This window comes from Anomalospiza imberbis, chromosome 7 (genome assembly GCF_031753505.1).
Source record: "Anomalospiza imberbis isolate Cuckoo-Finch-1a 21T00152 chromosome 7, ASM3175350v1, whole genome shotgun sequence".
Classification (NCBI taxonomy): Eukaryota; Metazoa; Chordata; class Aves; order Passeriformes; family Viduidae; genus Anomalospiza; species Anomalospiza imberbis.
Genome location: NC_089687.1, coordinates 37,233,144 through 37,252,657, shown reverse-complemented (window position 1 = coordinate 37,252,657; position 19,514 = coordinate 37,233,144). Strand labels below are relative to the sequence as shown.

At 44.8% G+C, this 19,514-nt stretch overlaps 1 protein-coding gene across 4 annotated transcripts in view; it reads right to left on the bottom strand.

The window, feature by feature from the left end:
- TRPM8 (transient receptor potential cation channel subfamily M member 8) overlaps nucleotides 1-19,514 on the bottom strand; it is a 78,270-nt gene that overhangs the window by 25,209 nt on the left and 33,547 nt on the right. For 2 of the 4 annotated variants that reach the window (XM_068196714.1, XM_068196715.1), the window contains 5 exons: nucleotides 6,494-6,598; nucleotides 5,304-5,377; nucleotides 3,731-3,887; nucleotides 595-772; nucleotides 95-267 (listed from right to left, as the gene is read on the bottom strand). In XM_068196714.1, coding sequence (XP_068052815.1) covers nucleotides 95-267; nucleotides 595-772; nucleotides 3,731-3,887; nucleotides 5,304-5,377; nucleotides 6,494-6,592 — 681 coding nt within the window. In that variant the 5' untranslated portion in view covers nucleotides 6,593-6,598. Of the gene's footprint in view, nucleotides 1-94; nucleotides 268-594; nucleotides 773-3,730; nucleotides 3,888-5,303; nucleotides 5,378-6,493; nucleotides 6,599-6,848; nucleotides 6,960-10,154; nucleotides 10,265-19,514 lie in introns of those variants that run through there. The other 2 variants (XM_068196718.1, XM_068196713.1) reach the window with 2 other exon arrangements.

Sequence of the window (19,514 nt, the reverse complement as noted above, 5' to 3'; positions counted from 1 at the left end):
GGGCTGACAGCTGGACTCGATGATCTTAGAAGTCTCAGTTTGTCCAACCTTAACTTTAAGCTCATCAATGACTCCACGAGCCCGTGTTCCTTACGTCGCTGTCGGCCGTGCGGATGAGGGTTTCCCGGTTGGAGATCATGCCCCAGGCCGCGATGCCAATGGCCACCACGTTCTCCTCAGAGCTGCGGCTGATGGTGTTGTCTCTGACCACCTCCCCAATGTACTTCATCAGCCCGTAGTGCGTTCCCCCGGTGAAAATCCAGGCTCCTGGAACAACACCCAGTCACCTGGGGGAACACAGCCAAACACCCACCATCCCACAGCATTACAGACATAACCCAAACCCCATTCGTTACCTTGGGGGCTGGCTCTTCAATTAGGCACAAAAGAGATGCTACGCAACTCACCTTATGTTATCACACTAAATCCCACTCCTGTTACTTCCAAATCATTTATGCCACACGTACCCCAAGTGCAGCAGCTAAGCAGAAGCAAAACGAACACTCTGCTCCCCCACGGGCCCTTTGAGCTGCTACCTCTGCACCCCTGTTGTGCAGCAATGAGGTTAACAGAGGCACAGAAGGAGGTGTTTACCCTTGGACTGGGCGATGTAGATCAGCCTGCTGAATATCTTGCGCATGCGGGGCTTGAGCGCAAAGTTCTTGGCGCCGCCGGTGACGGAGATGACGAGGTTTGGGGTTTTGAGGTGCCAGTGCTGGGTCATGAGATCATAGAGTGTCTCAGAGTCTGTGTCACACGACAGGCGGATGTACTTGGGGGAGAGAAAATAGGAGAACAAATATAGCAGGAGATAAACCAAGGTGGCTGGGAGTGATTGCATTTTCTTCTCTGCTGCACAGCCTAGCTCCAACAGCCAGGAGATGAGAGGCAAGGTGATGATGAAATCCTCGTTTCTTCCTCTGAAGCACTTTTATCCTTCCCCTACAACCAGGCACCCAACCCAGCTTCCTCTAGGGAAGCCAAGAGCAGTGACCTTGGGCTTCAGAGGAACTCTGCAAGGATGAACACACCACCACTACAACAACTAACTCCAACGGTGCTATTTAAAGCTTAGATTATGAATCAGAGGCAGCATTATTGCAAGTGAACTAATAATAAATGACAGTTGTATTTTGATTCACTATTCAAATAAATTTGAGGCTCCATGTGAGTGGTGTCCCTATCACAACACATACCCACTCCAGTGCTTCAAGTATGAGACAAAACAAAAATACCAAGTTTGTAGTAAAGCTTGAACACTCTACAAAGATGTCAAAACTAAGAAAGATTATCTGGCTTCGGGTGGACTAAACATGTCTCCATTTTTGTAAAAGCTTCTCTGACCTTGTCTTGCTTTGCTATTCAAAAGCCCCTTCACAGTTTCATCACTTTTGGAAGACATTCATGGCTGCACAAGCCAAATCAGGAGATCAAAAAGAGTAGCTGGGACCTGAATCATAGAGGACTTCATATTGATTGCCCAGTACTTGCAGGAGAGCAAAGTGAAAGTATTACTTTGAGAAGGAAATGTCCCCACCCAAGAGACACTGAACTTGAATAAAAATATTCATGTGCTCCAAGACAGGTTCCCAGAAGGAGTTAAAGCATTCAGGGCATCACAGAGGATGCTGAGCAGGCTCCAGCAGCTACACAGGAGAGCTAAGGGACTCCCACAGATTCTGCCCTAAGAAGCTTCAGTCCCATGAAGCTTTGGGTGTTTTCCCGGAGAGGATCCCCTATAGGAGAGGGGGGAGCTGCCAGGAAAACAACCTGGTCAGCCCTGCCCACAGCAAAGCTGACAGCTCCACTGCAGCAGGTGAACTCCTCAGCTCAGCATCTCCCTCCTCTGAAGTACAAGGATGCCATCTCGTGGTACTGCTGGATGCTGTTCCCAGACCAGGGCTGTGATTCAGGAAGTCTTTCTGGGGTTTGGGCTCCCAGAACATTAAATGCAATGACTGAGATGCTCATGGATGTTCCAGGGTCTGGGCAGCACAGCAGCAGCGAAGAGCTCAAAAGCAGGACTTACAGAGGGTGAGATTTTACAGAATCCCAGAGTGGTTTGGGCTGGAAGGGAGTTATAGATCCTTTAGTCCTATCCCTGCCATGAGCAATTTCCACTATCCCAGGTTGCTCCAAGCCCCATCCAATTTGGCCTGGGACACTTCCAGGGATCCAGGGGCAGCCACAGCTTCTCTGGGCAACATCTGCCAGGGCCTCATCACCCTCAAAGCGAGGAATTTCTTCCCAATATCCCATCTAACCCTGCCCTCTGGCAGTGGGAAGCCACTTCCCCTTGTCCTGTCCCTCCATCCCTTGTCCCAGGTTCCTCTACAGCTTCTCTGGAGGCCCTTTAGGCACTGGGAGGGGCTCTGAGGTCTCCCTGGATCTATTTGCTTAGATATAATCTAATCATTAAGCCTTCTCTTCTCCAGCCTTAAGCACCCCCAGCTCTCCCAGCCTGTCCTTAAACCTCTTTATGGGTCTGTTCACATCTCATGTCTGCTCAGAACTTTTTAGGACTCATGTGTCCTAAAAAAGCATAATACAGGGTATAAAACTTCCCATCCCTTATTGATAATTGACAGCAATTTTCAGGTCACCCTGAGTCTGAAGTCCTCTCTGCCATGCATCAACAGAAAATACTTGGCAATCTTCAGGAGCAGCAGATGCCTTGCTGTGTAGGGAATAAGAACAGGGAATTAAGATGTGATTCCAGCCAACATTCCAGTGGGATGGACTAGGAGACCTATATGCAGTGTTTGAACAAAGTATGCTCTGAAATATGCACAGCGGCCTTGAGAGTGCACATGAAACAACTGAGGGCACGTGAACTGATTCCCAAAGCTGGAAGTGGGGAAGGCACAACCTAAGGAAAGAACATTTAACCTTTGAGAAGTCTGAAATATTGCAACAGAGCAAAGCACTTTTTGTTCCAGTACAGTCACACAGCAGATTACAACAAAGTAGTACAAAACTAAAATGTGCCTATCAAAAAATATGTGAAGCACATGGATCTGTTTAAGTGGGATTTGAAATTTTCAGTCTCATTTCCCACTCAAGTACCTCTTATTTCTGCTACTTTGCATAAAACCAACCAAATTCATTTACACAGCAGGCTCTGATTTTCCTCATTTATTTTGATTGTCCCAAGCAACCTGCACTGGTGTTAAATATCAGCCATTTAGAGGAAGCAGATGAGCTCAGCCACACATGACTCCTCACAAGCATCAGTACAAATCACCAGAAACAGCAACAGCAGCTATTTTCCTCTTCCCACACCTCCACTGTCCCCACTCGGAGCAAAGACACAAGGGAAAAAAAAACAACAAATGGAATAAAACTTTTGAAGTTCCACAGATATCTTACATCCCCCTCCAGAACTCTCCCTCCTGGGAAACATTCAATATTCAATTGCTTATAGGCCTGAGCAAGCTGGTCTATGTGGATATAAAATAATCCCTGAATATCACCCTCATGCACCCATTCTCCTGCCACGTCTGGAAAGAGTGTATATCATCTTTTCACTCCCACGACCAGCCTAACCAACACGTAACACAGAAGGAATTATCCTTTGTTACCTATTTTCAGGGCTTGAAAAACAAGTTTCTGTCCCTTGTAGACTATCTCCTGCCCTTAGAATAAAATCCATTTCACCTTCCTTGCTTCTGAGGAGCTCCCACTGGTACTCAGTGGGGGCCTCACGAATATCCTTAATATTTCCACTTACCTTTCCTCTTTTTCCCAAGTTTTCAAACTGAATGTCCCCAAAGGCATCAGTAGGAAGCTCCTTGGTGTGCTTCTTGTAGTTCCATTTTTCGGTGGTGTTCACCTGGGTGCCCTCTATGTGCTGACTTTCAGGGTATCCACATTTACATAAGTTACCCCTGAAAGAAGAAGGAATAGACACCTGAGGAACCCTGAGCACAGAAAAGCGAGCTCTGCCAGCAAGGAAAGCAGCAGGTGGAGCTACAGAACCAGTTGTGTGAGGTACTCTACTGGGACTGACCACCTGACAAAGCAGAGCAGCAGCTGATCCTCCTTCCTCCCCAAAAACCTGCTTCTGCCCAGCACTGGGAAGTGGAACACAGCTCAGGAATCAGGCTGTGCTGAGGGGTTTTCTTCCCCTTTTTGTGCTCTTAACCACACAGGATGAGTTCACTGCATCTCCTCTCCCAGGTAACAAGAGATAGGACAAGAGGAAAAGGCCTCAAGTTGTGCCAGGGGAGGTTCAGACTGGATATCAGGGGAAAAAAAATTGCGTGGAAAGGGCTGTCAGGCATTGGTCAGGCTGCCCAGGGTTGTGGTGGAGCCACCATCCCTAGAGTTATTCCAGAATCGCATGGATGTGGCACTTGAGGACGTGGTTTAGTGGTGGTCCTGGGCTGACTTGATTTTAAAGGTCCTCTCCCACAGCCCACACTCCTGCTTCCTCAAGGGACACAGAGAAGGGATAATTGCTTGTCTCCTTCAGAAAAGTTTCTTTTACTCTGCTGTACCTTGCACATGAAACCAGCTTACCTTAAAAATATCTAGATAAAAATAACCCAGCAAGTCCTGCAATCCTCTCCCAAGGGCTTGCAGGAAGAGAAGCTGATGAGAACCAGCTCCTCCATCCACTGGTGCCTTGCCAGACATCCCATTTTTGGTGGCAGAGGAGGACCCTGAGTGAGACTTTCTGAAATGAGACTGATTTCCCTCCCAGCATCACAGCAGAGTGGTGTCAGAGAGCCCTCAGAGCTCAACATTAGGATTTCTGCAGCTGTATTAGTTTGATCACTTTTCTCCTGAGACAAAAAAATACCACCCCAAAACCACAAAGCAATGTTATGGCCCTCAAACTAGCACTGCACTGGTACCTGTGCCTGAAAACAGAGCCAGTTTAATATTCTGTTTTAAGAGAACATCAGCCTGATCAAAACCTAGTGCCCATGTAAGGTTTGTGCAGGAAATTTATGACTTGGGTTTAAAAGGAAAATTCAAATTATGCAAACCTCTGATGCATACTTTGTCATACACCAATATCAGTGCTGCATCCTTCAAGCATCCTATTGCCCCAGTTATGCTTCAAATAGGGAATTTGATATTAGACCCTGTGACAGAGCTACTGGAAGATGAGATCCCTACTTTTGCATCAAATTACTTGTGGAGTAACTCAAACAAGGGGACTGAGGTGAGATTGCACTGCTAGATCCAGACTCTGAACAAAAAACCCCAAAACTTTTCTCCCTGCCTTTGCAGACAGAAATACCCTCACGCACCAGCACCCTGTTCTTGAAAAACAAGATAAAGAATCTCCTTACATTGACTTGGTATCTTTCGTAAAAAAGACACATTCTCTCTTCTTAAAGTTTTCTTGGATGAAGTTGGCCAAATCCTGGAAAATAATTTTTAGAAGTTTATTTCTGCTAACTCACGAAGCAGAAGAGACCTCAGGAACAGCACAGTCAGTGTGAACACAAAGATACTGCTTAAAACACTATGGCAAACATTCTTCCCAATGGTAAAAAAAAATAAAGACAAAATAGGGAAGACTGCAACGTTCTTTAAGGTAGAGGCTGTTTGAATTCAACACACAAAGACCCCAGCAGGAGTCCAGAACTACTTCAAGTCCTCCTGTATGGGAGCTCAGTGGAATGCGCAGTCTCTCCAGCTTGTGTAACCATTAACTCCGCTATTACCTTGAAACTCCCTGGAGAAGCTTTAACGCTCGGGGAATGCAAATTCATCCCTAATCTGCCTCTGCCAGCTAAGAAAGCAAAGACAAATTCTCACTTGCAGATGAAGCGTTGGGGGCTTTTTGTTTGCTTTCAAGTACAGTTTAGATCTGCAGGGCAAGATTTCACCTGGGACACAAAGGGAAGGCAGGGGCCATAGTTGAGTTTACCCGTTTGACACAAAGCTTGTGGTTAAACAGCAGGTAGAAGTTATTCCAAGTAGAAAAAAACATCACAAGCATTTTAGCCAAAACAAGGAAAATGGAAAGGAATGCATTCAACCAGTAAAAGTCACAACCGTGCATGACCCAAAAAACAGAAGGAGGAGGAAGCACTTGCTGAAGTCCTAAGAATCGGCCTTTAAGGCCTTCTGCAAACCCATCAGGAGCAGGGAATGTGCCACACAATTGCTGGAATCAGCAGATCTTTCAGGCATGAAAGGATGTTTAACATAACCATATGCTGCCTGCCTTGGCCATCAAGCTGGAGGAGAGCCTGGGGTGGCTCTTTACACAGACAAATTTGTCTCTTGCTGCAAGGCGGGAAAAGGTTTAAAACCAGAAGTGATGAAGAAAGAACAATAAAGAGCTACAGGGCTCAAAAGGAAGGCAATACACCCTTAGGGCTTCACCGTGTCAGCTGCTGCGTGAAGGTGACTGGTTAGGAAAATTCCTCCATAACGGGGAAAGTGACAAATCCATCATCATCCCGCTCCTGACCGAATTCAACACCACCGAAGCCCCCTCCCAAGACACCAGCATGTACCAGGTACTCACAGCATCGCTGCAAGCCACATCTATGCTGCGAGACATGCTGGAATAGAGGAGTCTGGAACTCTCAAAATTGCCATTTCTTCGGTGTCTCATGCTGCCCATGGAAACCTGGAAAAGCATGGTGGAGGGAGAGATGGAGTAGCACTAGAGAACAGCAAGGGCACTTTGCACCCTAGCAAGGCAAGGAAGAGGTTATTTGAATCCACCATAAAGAATTAGGATGGAGATTGTTCCCAAAGTGTGAAACAAAAATTCAGAAGAAATATTTTCTATTATTTCATACCACAAAGAGAGGTTCTTTTATCGTTCCCCTCTCCAAAAGAACTCCAAGTCAACATCTTTTGAGAAAGGAACATACCTTAAGTGCCATCCCATTCAGTTCATTCCCATGTTTTAACTCTTTTGTCTCTGATAAGCAAGCTCAGGCTTATATATACGAACAGTCCTTAATCCAATGTATTTGCAAATTAAAGGGGATATTAAGAAGAAACAGGAAAAACTGCAGTGTTAAAGCAGTTGGCCCAGCAGGACCCCAGGAGCTTAGAGGAGCAGCACCACCCACCATTGGTCCCACTCCTGGCACAAGAACAGAAAACACATGCAAACAGAAGAGCATGTGGATTTAAAGGGTATTGGATCCAAAAATTCGGTAGTGACCTGTAGAAGCAAACACATTTCAACTGCCCTCCAAAGCAGACCCCTGTGTTGAAGTCACCATCTTTGAAGGAGCATCACTGCACTCGCACCTAAGCACAGAACAAAATCATACTTATTCTAACACAAATATTTCAATTACCTTCACCTACTCTCTGAATAATATTGGAAAAGGCCTTTTCCTGAAAGAAAAGCTGTCAGCCAGCGAACATGGGGAGCTTAGAGCCTACTTGTGCTTCCACCACTGTTTTCTCTCCTGCCTTTTCCCTGCCTGCGTGCTCTGGGTTTGCCTCTGGGGTACCACTGCCACTGCATGGCACACAAAGCACCCCTCCCAGGCACAGCAACACTGAAGCATCAGCCGGTAAATACAGAACTCCTGAGAGCCAAGAGCCAGCAAGTGTGAAAATTTCCTTGGGGCACTCAACACAGTAGGAATGGCACAGGCAGTAGGAAGCTGCAGCTGCAATAAACAGAATGATGGAATGTGATGTGAGCAAGCCCCCAAAGCAGTAAGGAACGGCAACTTTCCATAAAGACACATATTTATGTGTTATAGTTATTTTAAGAATCCTTTGAAAAACATTTCATGTTGAGGGGGAGCATGATGGACTCAGTGTTCTTTACTGGGCCTGGCAGAAGCCCTCAGCTACTTCCCCCAAATTCTGCAGCATGCCTGGGGATCTGTGCCACTCTATCACTGATAAGTGATGGAAGAGCACTAAAGAATGCCCTCTTCCTCCTTCCCAGCTCCTGCACAGAACAGGAAACATTTCAACCCAAGAAAAGGGAGAAAAGGGCTGGAAAGTGAATGGCTGGAAGGCTGGGCCCAGAAAGGAGGGAACAGGATTAAATGCAGCTGGTGGCCTGTCACCAGTGGGGTTCCCCAGGGCTCAGCACTGGGCCCAGTCCTGTTTACTATTTTGATCTTTCTCAAGGATCTGGGTTAGGGATGGAAGCTGCACACACGGAGGTGGTGGGGTGTGGATCTGCTGGAGGGCAGGAAGGCTCTGCAGAGGGATCCATGGGCCGAGGTCAGCGGGGCCAAGGGCCAGGTCCCGCCCTCGGGCCACAAGAGCCCCACGGGGCACCGCAGGCTCGGGAAGAGCAGCCGGGCAGCGGAAAAGGCCCTGGCGGTGCTGGTGGCAGGGCTGAACACGAGCCCAGGTGGGCAGGAGGCCGATGGCCCCCGGGCTGTGCCAGCCGCGGTGTGACACAGCCCCGGGCAGGGACTGTGCCCCGGGGCTGGCCCTGCCGAGGCCCCTCCAGGCCGTGTCCAGCCCGGGGCCCTCCGGCCAAGGGACACCGAGTGGCTGGACCCCAGGAGAGCCTGAGGGAGCTGGGAAGGGGCTCAGCCTGGAGAAAAGGAGGCTCAGGAGGGACCCTGTGGCTCTGCACAGCTCCTGACAGGAGGGGACAGCCGGGGGGTCGGGCTGTGCTCCAGGGAACAGGGACAGGAGGAGAGGGAACGGCCTCAGGCCGGGCCAGGGCAGGCTCAGGGTGGACAGCAGCAGGAATTTAATCACTGGAAGGGCTCTCGGGCACCAGAACGAAGGGGCTGCCCGCGGCAGGGGTGAAGTCGCCTTCCACAGAGCCCCAGCACAGCGATTTGGGATTGGCAGCGCAGAGGAACAACAACGACCAGCCCTGTGTTGTGGGATCTCTCCATCAGTGACCGAGAGGAAACCCCCCTGACAGAGAAGAAGGGACCCAAAGCTGGCCAGCAACACTACTCGGTCGTGTGGGAATGCTCATTCCAAAAATGTTATCTCTGACGGAGCAGGCGTGTCAAATAGGACAGTAAGGAAAAGAGGGAAGCTGTACACAAAACACAGAGAGGCTCAGAGCTGGCACCCATCATAGACAGGAAAAACACCTTGGCAGTCACGGGCAGCAAGAAACTCCACGGAACTGCAACTTGGCAGCTGGTAAGGATGGAAACCTGAGGTTTAAGGACACAGCAACTCTGCACTGGGAGACGTACTTCCTAATAACCCAGAAAGCAATTCCTAATATTTCATATGATTAATGTTCAGTGTAAAGATGGTTTTAAAGCTGTAATTCAAGATAAAAGCCCCACGGAGGGAAATTACATTTAGGGCTGGATCTATGCAACTTTTTTAGTGACAGTTTTACTTTCATTGTTGATTTGTTTAATAAAATTTAACACCAGAACAGCGACTATGGGCATAACTGCACAGAGAGGAGATTAAAAGGAAACAAAGGCATTAAATTATTAATTCCGAACACTACGGGATTTCAAGTTTGCCTTGTTGCTTTCGTAAATTATTTATAAAAACGTACAAACAAATAACCAGAAAAAAAGTTAGCGAGAGTGCAAAGAGCCCCCCTGAAAACCTGGTATTTAATTTTAAATGCTGAAAAGCCTCATTGACAGCACAGCGTTTAGCTGATACCAGTGAGCGACGCTCATTAACTCCGGGAGTGTCGGAGATTACACAGCAATTATACATATTTTAAAATATGCGACACAGCTGCACTCCACGAAACAGGCAAACTATTCTTTTGCTAACACATTTCCAACCCGTTAAATTAAATGCATAAGATAGTCAAGGCATTGAAGCATAACTTTCTTAAAACAACATATATTGAGAATAATAACCACTGGATAAACTCCAAAATAATCCTCTAAAGCGTAAGACTACAACTTCCACGGCAATTCAAGGAGCATATCCAAGGAAATCTGAAGCCTGAGGTAACTTAAAAAAGAGAGAAAAAAAAATCTATTTCTAAAGAGACAAAGTAAGAGGCTTTTAGAAACTTGTCTGCGATTGAAAAAGCAAGGCCGGCTCCATTCTCAGGAAGCTCCTAGGTACACGAAACCGCTATTTGCATTAACAACTCCCGAAACTGGCTTCACGTGAAACCTCTCCAGCAGCAGAGGATGTCGCCGAACTTCGGCTGCACCCGCTCCCACAACTTCAGCAAATTCAAAGTACGTTCGCCCAAGGACAGAAAAACCAAGATTTATTCAGGAGCACAGACTTACCAAAGTCTCCAGAATATGCCCCAGGACTCCTTCTGCAGTCATGACTGCGAGAGGAAGGCTCTGAAATACTCGGGCGGGCAAAGCCCCACCTTTATGTGTGTCATGCCTTTCTTTTAAGGGAGGGAGGGATCATGCCGGGAGCGAGGAGCAGCAGAGTTTTTCACCACTTCCTAACGAAGGCTGAATTGCAGCAGGGTGCGGGGAAGAGCAGCTGCAGGTAGTATGGAAGGGAGATGTTGCTTGTCCCACCTGCTGCCCATGGACTGCAGGAACAGAAAACTCCGCAGCTCGTTTGCGGCACCAACAGCACCAGTAAAAAGCCAGGAGTAAAAGAAAACGCTTGTGGGAATAAATAAGTAGATTTTAATGTAGCAGAAGATAACGAAGCAGCTGTAAAATCAACACCTATTAATCTAATTTATTACAAGGTTGTTGAAGCGCTGTTGAGTGCAACAGAGGATTTTAAAAGTGTTTTTACTCAACAAAAATCTGACTCAGTTTCTTAATTTTTTGTTAGACACTCAGCATGGAGTAATCTGGTTTCCTCCTGCCTTTGACTTAAAGCTTTTCTCTCAGGTAAAATCAGTTTCTGTTGCTGTGCTATTCAGTGACTCCATGGAGAGATGGATTGCTCCCAGGCCACCTTCCTTGCAGAAAGTAGTGCTACTCCATTTGCTTCTGGAAAACCTTCTACTGCCTTTCAGTCACTCAGTTTGGATCAGTTTAGGCCAGGTTGGAAGGGGCTTGGAGCAACCTGGTCTAGTGGAAGGGTCCCTGCCCATGGAAGGGGGTGGAAAATTTGAGCTTTGAGGTCCCTTCAAACCTAAATAATTTCAGGATTTTAAGTCTCAGAGTCATCTTTCCTTCCGTGATGGAAGGTAGGTTTATTTGTCTTAAATCTCACACTACCTTGGCATATACACATCTGCATTTTCATGAATGATCACTTAGGGGCTTCACCCCACATGGCAGCATCTAACAGCTCCCTAAAACATGTCTGTTGAGAAAGACAGAACACATCCAGTGATCCATTGCTCCTAAAGAACACAAAGAAAACAGATTTCAAGGATTTGCAGCTAAACCTGAGACAGAAATAAATAGGTCCTGTGCATTTTCTGGCACCCTGTTTCCTTAAAGCAGAGTTTTCATGAGCAGCAGCACTATGGTGTACAGCAACATTCCTGAAGTACTGAACACGAATCTTTACTGTGTTTTATACCCGCAGATAGTCCCTTAATCACTGCCCTGTGAAACCTGCCTGGCTGGCAACTCTCAAGAAAATGACTACCCAGTACATAAAATGGAGAGCTCAGTTATTCCTTTAAAAATGTTAGTGCACAGGTGAGGAACAAACACTTCTGCCTGGTCCTCTTAGGTAGAGCAAACCTGGAAAAGAGACAGATTTTTTGGGGGGCCGCTTTATGGTTTGCAAGAAATTTGGTATCCCAAACATAAATCAAAAACGCTCTCTGAAAGTTTTTAGGGTAAAGATAATATTTTCCAAAGACAAGAGCATCTCCAAGGGCAATAATTCACACTTCCTAGCATTCCTGCATTCTTGTTTTGAGAATACACATACAGGTATTCCAAATCTACAGGAATATGTTAATATTTACTGTATTTCAGCAAAAACAGGGCTGACTCCAGCAGAGATTTCAGTGAGAACTTGCCAAACTACACAGCACGTTGCGTCTCTCCCAGTTCACAGAAGTTATGTAACTCTGGGTTTGGACTAGATAGAGCTATTTGTGAACAACCAAAAGGTGATGTTGTGGATCCAGGCCAAAGAGCTCTGTGTCTTTCTGGTGAAAAAAAGTAAAAGCTGTCATCCTCAGGATCAGAATCCTTGCTATCTATGCAGGAATCAAAATGCAGCAAGCACTTGTATTACTAAGAAGTGGAAATTCACATAGATACAAAAATATTTTCCATTGTATTGAGAGCAGTGAAGAGACTGTGAAGAAAAAAGCTTATTCTGCATCTGAATAAGCCTTGTGATTGTTTAAAATGAAGTATAAAGCCAGAGAGCAGCTTTAAGGAAAACTTAACCTGAAGAGCTACAGGGATTTGAGCCCTGCAGCCCCCACTGTGCACAAAAATAGGTACAATGGGATTGAATTCAGTGGCTGGCAGGAAATCACTTTCTCTCCCAGAACCTCTGAAATCTTGAGAGGGGCTTTTTACGGGTGAAGGCAGAATTGACAAGGTACCTGTGAAATCAAGTGACATCACAGAATCCCAGAATGGTTTGGGTTGAAAGGGACCTAAGAGCCCATCCCATCCCACCCCCTGCCATGGGCACTGACACCTTCCACTGTCCCAGGCTGCTCCAAGCCCCAGTGTCCAACCTGGCCTGGGACACTGCCAGGGATCCAGGGGCAGCCACACAGCAGCTCTGGGCACCCTGTGCCAGGGCCTGCCCACCCTCACAGGGAGGAATTTATTGCAGTCATGTCATCTGCATCTCTCTTCTCTCATTTTAAAACCACTTCCCCTTGTCCTATCACTATATCCCTGTGTAATATATATTAACTCTCCTGTAGAGTGTATTTTATTTTGAGGATTGGGGTGGGGGGTGCCTTTTTAAGTCAAGTCTCAGTTCACCACACCAAGCAACATTTTTAATGCCAAGGAGACCATCATTGGCTGACAGCACTGAGATCACCATTACTGGCCATGAAATCCCTTTTTAGGAGCAAGGGGTTTTTTGGCTAAGCTTTGAGCACACGTAATGACCTGGTCTAGTGGAAGGTGTCCCTGCCCATGGCAAGGTGGAAGAAGTTGGGCTTTAAGATCCCTTCCAACCCAAACCATTCTGGGATTCTATAATTATTATCCCACTGCTGCAAGGCAATGTCTTACTGGAGATTCATATGTGGGGTTTCAAAGCTTAGGCTCCACAGAATCCAATAGTTAAAAGCATGATGGATCAAAAAGGCAAAAAAACTAATACTTACTCTGCTGAGTGCTAATCATGAACATTCCCTCATCTCAGCTCTCCCCATGGATTGCCAGAGAGAACAAAATGTCAAACACTGTCGTAGAACAGCCAGGGTACTTACTAATTACAGCAGCTCAAACAAAGCGTTACACGGAGATTCACAAAGAACATTTCTATCCCCAGAATCCCTCTGGATTTCTCTTGCTTTGGCTGCAAGCTGTTAACACTGCTCCCGTTTCTGAGCAGGAAACTGGCAGCTGCACACAGAATTTCATTTGCTGGGCATGACCTGCCTTCTGCACCCCTTTATTGCTTGTACAAAAATCCACTTCTCCCCTTTTTATCCAAGCTGCAGAAGCCCACCTTGAACAGGGATAACAGCTGGTGTGTGGCTCCTCACTTTCTTCATGTTGGGATTTTGGATTCAGAACCTACTACAAGATAACATTTGAGCACTCCTCATCCTCAGAAGCATCTCGAACGTAACAAGCATGAGCACAACAAACCTGAGGAGGAATACAGAGAATTATGTGCCATAATAACACAGGCAATTTGTTGTCCTAATTTTGGGTTACATGAAGGCACAGTAAAGTGAGGAGCCACAGAAGGTTTTCCTCAGTGCAAGCACGGTCAACGAAACTACTCAAACTAGACCGGAGTCCTACCCAAAGCAGAGGTGGGATAAGTCCTGTTACATAGAAATTTGGCAACAAAAGTGCAGACAGCACAGCTTCTTTGGGGTTTGGGTCTTTAAAAATCTTGGAAAAGCCTAAAGAGCACTTTTCTGTGGTGACAGCTGCTCAAGCTCTGTCTGCAGGCAACACTTTCTGGTTCCTCCTTTCTTCTGCATTCAGGAGGGCAGGTGCACTGCTGGACACAAACCAAGTTTCATAGAAGATCCCAGCTCCAGTGACTCCTACTCATTTGAATGGCAAATATTGTGGAATGGCATGTTTCCATCAAGCTGCTCAAGTCACAGGGATTTTTCATTTAATATTAATTACTGAAAGCAGTTTTTAGCCATTTACCTAAGGATGTAACAGAACATTCCATCAAGACTGCAATGACACACTAAAGGACACACCAAAGAGAAAAGAGAACACAAGCTGGTGCAAAATGGCAATATTTTGGAAATTAGTGGTGTTGGAACTGTTCAAAAAGGGATTTTTAATGGAATTTATATCTATTAGAAGCCCTTCTGACTAGTCTGAGTGTCAAACTAGTCTCACTGAAAGACAAAAGTCTCCTGGAAAATTTAAGTGTGACCCTGCAGAGATAAAGACCTAATGCTGTGGAACCTTGAAAAGGGGGATACAACAAAGCAGAGAGCTGTGGTCCTGCCCTCCCTCATCACCCATCCTGCTGTCCACAAGCATTTAAAACCCTTTTTCACAATTTACATTCCTAAATGCAGACACTTGTATTTCCTTTCAGTGTGAGAGCATTTGAAGAACAATGAAATCATTCCGATGTGCATGTCAGCCCAGAAGGCTCTGAAAGTGCATTTTGGTGTGAAATATTAATAGGTAGGAACAGAACATTGGCAGATTCTTTCTGTAAAAGCCCTAAAAATAATTTTTAAAAAATTCAAAAAAGCCACCAGAAAGAATTATGTAATTTTCAGCTTATCAGTGTTGAGTGACTAGAAATTGTGCACCTCGGGCTTTTATGCACTTTATTTGATGGAAATGTTCTGAGAAAGTGTTCATCAAGCTTTAAAAATGAGGAGAGGTGAGGAGAGGAGATGCATGCTTGAGATGAGCTAAAAAACCACCCCAAACCCAAAGAAAAAGCAATAAGAATGCTCTAATTAACACAGCAGTCAACTGGAGACTCGCTTCCACCAGTTTCAATGCAGTAGGCTCACATCTTAGCTACAGCTCCATGGGTTTCTTAGAATTTAGCTAGGATCAAAATAAAAATGTGCATTAATCCAGAATATTCCAATTGATGACAATCACAGGGAAGTCTCAGCAACAAAAACTTTCAAAACTAAAACAAACTTCAAATTAAAAGCAATAAATAAATGAAATTATTTTCACTTTTGCATCAAAACTTCATGAAAACCACCTTGTTGGAAAGGAAGGACACATTTCAATAATCAAGTATATTTGAATATGGCTAGAATATTTAAGGAAAATACCAAGTTCATTAATTTTTCAAGGCTCATGGTAATATTGTTGCAAGATTCAGAGTATTGTCCTTAGTAATAACTGCTGTCATTCGCTGTTGTAAAGTTCAGTATTCAGCCAAACTATCTCATCTTTCTGTTTGAAGAGTTTATGCATAATTTCCTGTGCCTATTTTGCATGCACTAAGATCATATACAAGAAATCAAAGCCATACAGCACAAAGACAAGTGGTAAGACCAAAGAAAAAGCTCTCAAATGTTCATTTAATCCACAGAAACTCCTCCAGTGAAGAAGTACATCTGTTTCCACAGAGCCATATGACTATAACAGGCTGTCAAATTCATCTACTATTCAGTGAAAATAAACATATGCTTGGGACTATTTCAGTCTCCATTCTCTGGGAGCTGGGTGTAACATGCAAACCTTGCACATCCATTCCATTCCAGTCTCACACCACTGTGTGGATAATGGTGTGTGTCAGCAGCAGGCAGTAGATTATCCCACCCCAAAAAGCTACACCTAATCAGATATCCAAAGATACCTTGGGTAAAATGCCTTTAATCCATGGAAATCAGAGTTTTCAGAGTAAGTGGGAAGGTACCTCTAGAGGTCCAAATAAGTCAGAACTAAACTACACGTGACTCAAGAGCTCAAGGAACATAAATCCCACAGTCTCTCTAGAGTCTTTTCTAGTGCTTGAAAATCCTCAGGTGGATTTTTTTTCTGCTACAAGAAAATCTGAGAATGGTTTAGGTTGGAAGGGACCTTAAAGTCGATCTCGTTCCAAACCCCTGCCCTGAGCAGGAACACCTTCCATTACTGCATTTCTTTCTTCTTTTTCTGCCTGGGTCAGGGTCGGAATTGAAAGCGCTCGAGATGGTATTTTGTGTTTGGACTCAGATGTTTATTAATTCTTATCTGTATTACAGTCTTACAAGTTGTGAGTTCTACAGCATTTCACTAACAAGCTATAAAATGGCCCTGTATCTATCTCTACAAGGTCTTTTAAGGAAAAACTATCCAATTAAGAAATGACACCTAAATTATTTTCACTTTTAACCCAATAAGCAATCACCCATGTCCCGCAGTGCGGACTTTTCTGTCCAATTACAAAATACCAACCAAACCCATGAAGAAGAAGGTGAAGGAGAAGGTGAAGAAGGTGAAGAAGAAGGATCAGCCTCTGCCCTAAAATATCCATCTTAGCTTTATATTACTATATATTACTATATTCTAAAACCTTAAACTCTAGGTTTCCCATCCTGTGATATCACACACTTCTATTCAAGCTACACAGCCACAATCCCAGTTCTATCACTCCATTTTGGAAGCCTTCTCCACAGCCTCAGGTCAAATGCAGTGTTCTCTTGGGGGTCAGTGCCTGTCAGCACAGAAAGTCCAGAATTCTCAGAAACCAGGGTTCCAACATTCCACTATCCCAGGCTGCTCTCCTGCTTATTCCTTTGCTCCAGCTTGTGTGCAGTGCCCCATTCCTGCACACCTCGGACACGCCTGGATCCATTTTCTCTCCACATTCCCACATCAGGAAGTTGCAAATACAATGAAGATCCCACAGCACATTTCCATCTCAAGCTCTCCTTGGGCATTGGAGTTGGAACTAGATGATATTTAAGGTACTTACCAACCAAGAAGATTCCAGGACATTTTATTCACCTAGGACAGGATTTACCTGGGAGGGGACCAAAAACATGCAGTCAGGCATTAACAAACCTCTAGCTAAGCTATGGAAAAACCCTTCAGCTTTCAGGAATATGCTGCCTGTTTCCAATCCCTGAACAGGCTGAGAGATAACATGTACAAGTCCTGTTGGTTTCTGTTTTCCTGCTGCCACAGAAGAAATAGGGACAGAAATAGTGAATCATCAATCCCATGGAGATAATATTAAGACAGTGCCAGGAGAAATGTTCAGCTGGAAAGTGTGGTTGGAAATCAAGTGAGCTGTGACATTCACCCCAGAGCACTCTGAACAAGTTGCTTTCTAGAAACAACATGGGAATGGGAGGCCAAGGACACCTTTGAGTTTTGAAATTAAAAAGCTGGATTCAATTGCTGAAATAGGAAGCAATGAAAAATTAAGTGTCAGAGAATTCAGAGACGAAAACAACACAAGAACCCTTGCCAAATTCACAGGCAAAAAGTAAAACAACCACACTCCAGGTTTGAGGTAGGAAAACCCAGGAAAACCCAGCTGAATTATCCATTTTGAGTGGTCTTCACACAGAAGACCCCAATCCTTGAAGGTTCTAAAATGCTTTGCATTACTTAAAAATTTGTTCTCAGCACAGCTGCTGCTGGAAAATCAGTTTGAGAAAAGTAGGAGGATGGGAGGAAACTGCTTCCAAGAAATTTAGCTCGGGTCACAGTCAGCAAGAACTGGCTGTCCCTCCCTCCTCCACCCCAAAATGAGAATTGTGCAGGTAAAGTTTTGAGCTAAAGAGTCTTTAAAAAGGAAGCACTAAAGGTAACAGAGTTAGCAGCTCTGACAAGAATTTCAGCACACAGGGAGAGGAGAGGAGGAAGAGATGGAGTCAATGGAAAAAAATCCCCTGGAGGCTGAGGTCAGACTGATTAAGATGCTGTTTCAGTCAATATCCGCTGAAAACCATAGTTGAAAGCAAAAAAAAAACACTAAACATACTCTTTCAGAGTCTTACAAGGAAAAGACTCTCATGGAAAATGTATGAAGAAGCTTCCAAGTAATTATAGATTGGCAAAGTTATATTTCTTTCCCTGACCATTATTTTAATTAATTATTAATCAGCTGCTGCTGTCAAGCCTATGTGCTTAAAAACACCGAGCAGTGCGTTCTTTATAAGGGGTAGTTTATCAACTTGATTTTATGTCCATCACACAGCATTAAAATGAAAGATAAATGATTTAGAGTAAACCATGAATTTGATCCACTCACTTACACATTTCATTGCTTTCCCAAGTGCACAAGGAGCTTGGTGTCTGGGGAGGCTTTGATTGACTTTGAGGGCAAGAACAGCACAAGCCCAAGGTCAGGCACAAAGGGGAAGTGCATGACTTGTCTGGAGTTCAACTTCTGGAGAGCTTCTGCTTCTGGGAGACCCCCCAGATTTCACATGCAGCAGTGGAGGACACAGAGCATCATTTTGACCCAAACCAGAGTCTCCCTGGAGTCACAGCCAGCTGCACAAAGAGGACCACAAACCTGTCTCATTCTCCCTGCCTGAACAGGTACCATTGACCCATAAAGGTCTCTAGAACCCTTTAGTCCTGCTTCCAGAATATCCATTTCTGTAAGGCTTGGACTTTTTCCAGTGAAAGTCTCTCATGTTTTGATCATCTGCTTGCCTTTTTTCCAATATGCTTAGCACAAGAGCAATGCAAAGCATTCACTCATTCTTTGCCCAAAATATTTTGTTCACAAGGTTAAAGACCACTCAAAATCCCAGAAGCAGAAGTTTCCTCCTAAGGACAGCGAGAATGTTTGAGTGTACTTACTTTATTCTGTGCTGTAGCTGTCCTGGCTTGCAGTGAGGCTAGAATAGCTCACTGGGTTCTGTGCTGACACCAGCCTTAGTCCCAGCTGGAAGCACAGCCTGGAAAAAGCAGTGGAAAAAAGTATCAGCTGGAAAATGCGACCAAGATGGGGACTAAAAAAATGCAAATATCTTCATCCCCACAGTAGGCACATCAGTTGATGAGGGCGGGAGTGAGAGTGGGAGAATATTTACTCCAGCAAGGTTATCTGACTGGGGACTCTGTCAGTTGAGAATTCTGAGGGGAAAAGGAAGAAACCACAAAGAAACAGAGTCAAATCCACCTGGACCTGACAAATCCACCATGAAGATACTGACAAGGAACAGGCCCTGCCAGTCCCGCGGATGGATGGTGTAATAAACGCCAATCACTTGTTTTAAAAATTTATAAAAGTTTAATAAAAATAAAATGGAAAAAAAAAATAATACAAGTATAGTAATAAAGAATAAACAATTAGAGTTAGGACAATTAAAGAGACAATAGCAGCAAAAAGTTACAGCCCGGGCTGGGTACCTCTTTCTGGACAAAAGTGAGCCAGGAGAAGGACCCCGATAAAAGAGAATTCCCCCCTTAAGAGGGGTAACCTGTTGCATACACAAAGCACTTCATGAATATGCATATTTTTTATTTAAAACAAGAAATTCGTCCGGTACTTGTTAAGAAATTCCTGTTAATCCCAGGCGCCTTGAAGTCTAAGTCGAGTTTGGAGAAGTTCGGTTTTTTGTTGATAAAGAAAGCCATAAATTCCTCTCCTCTGGA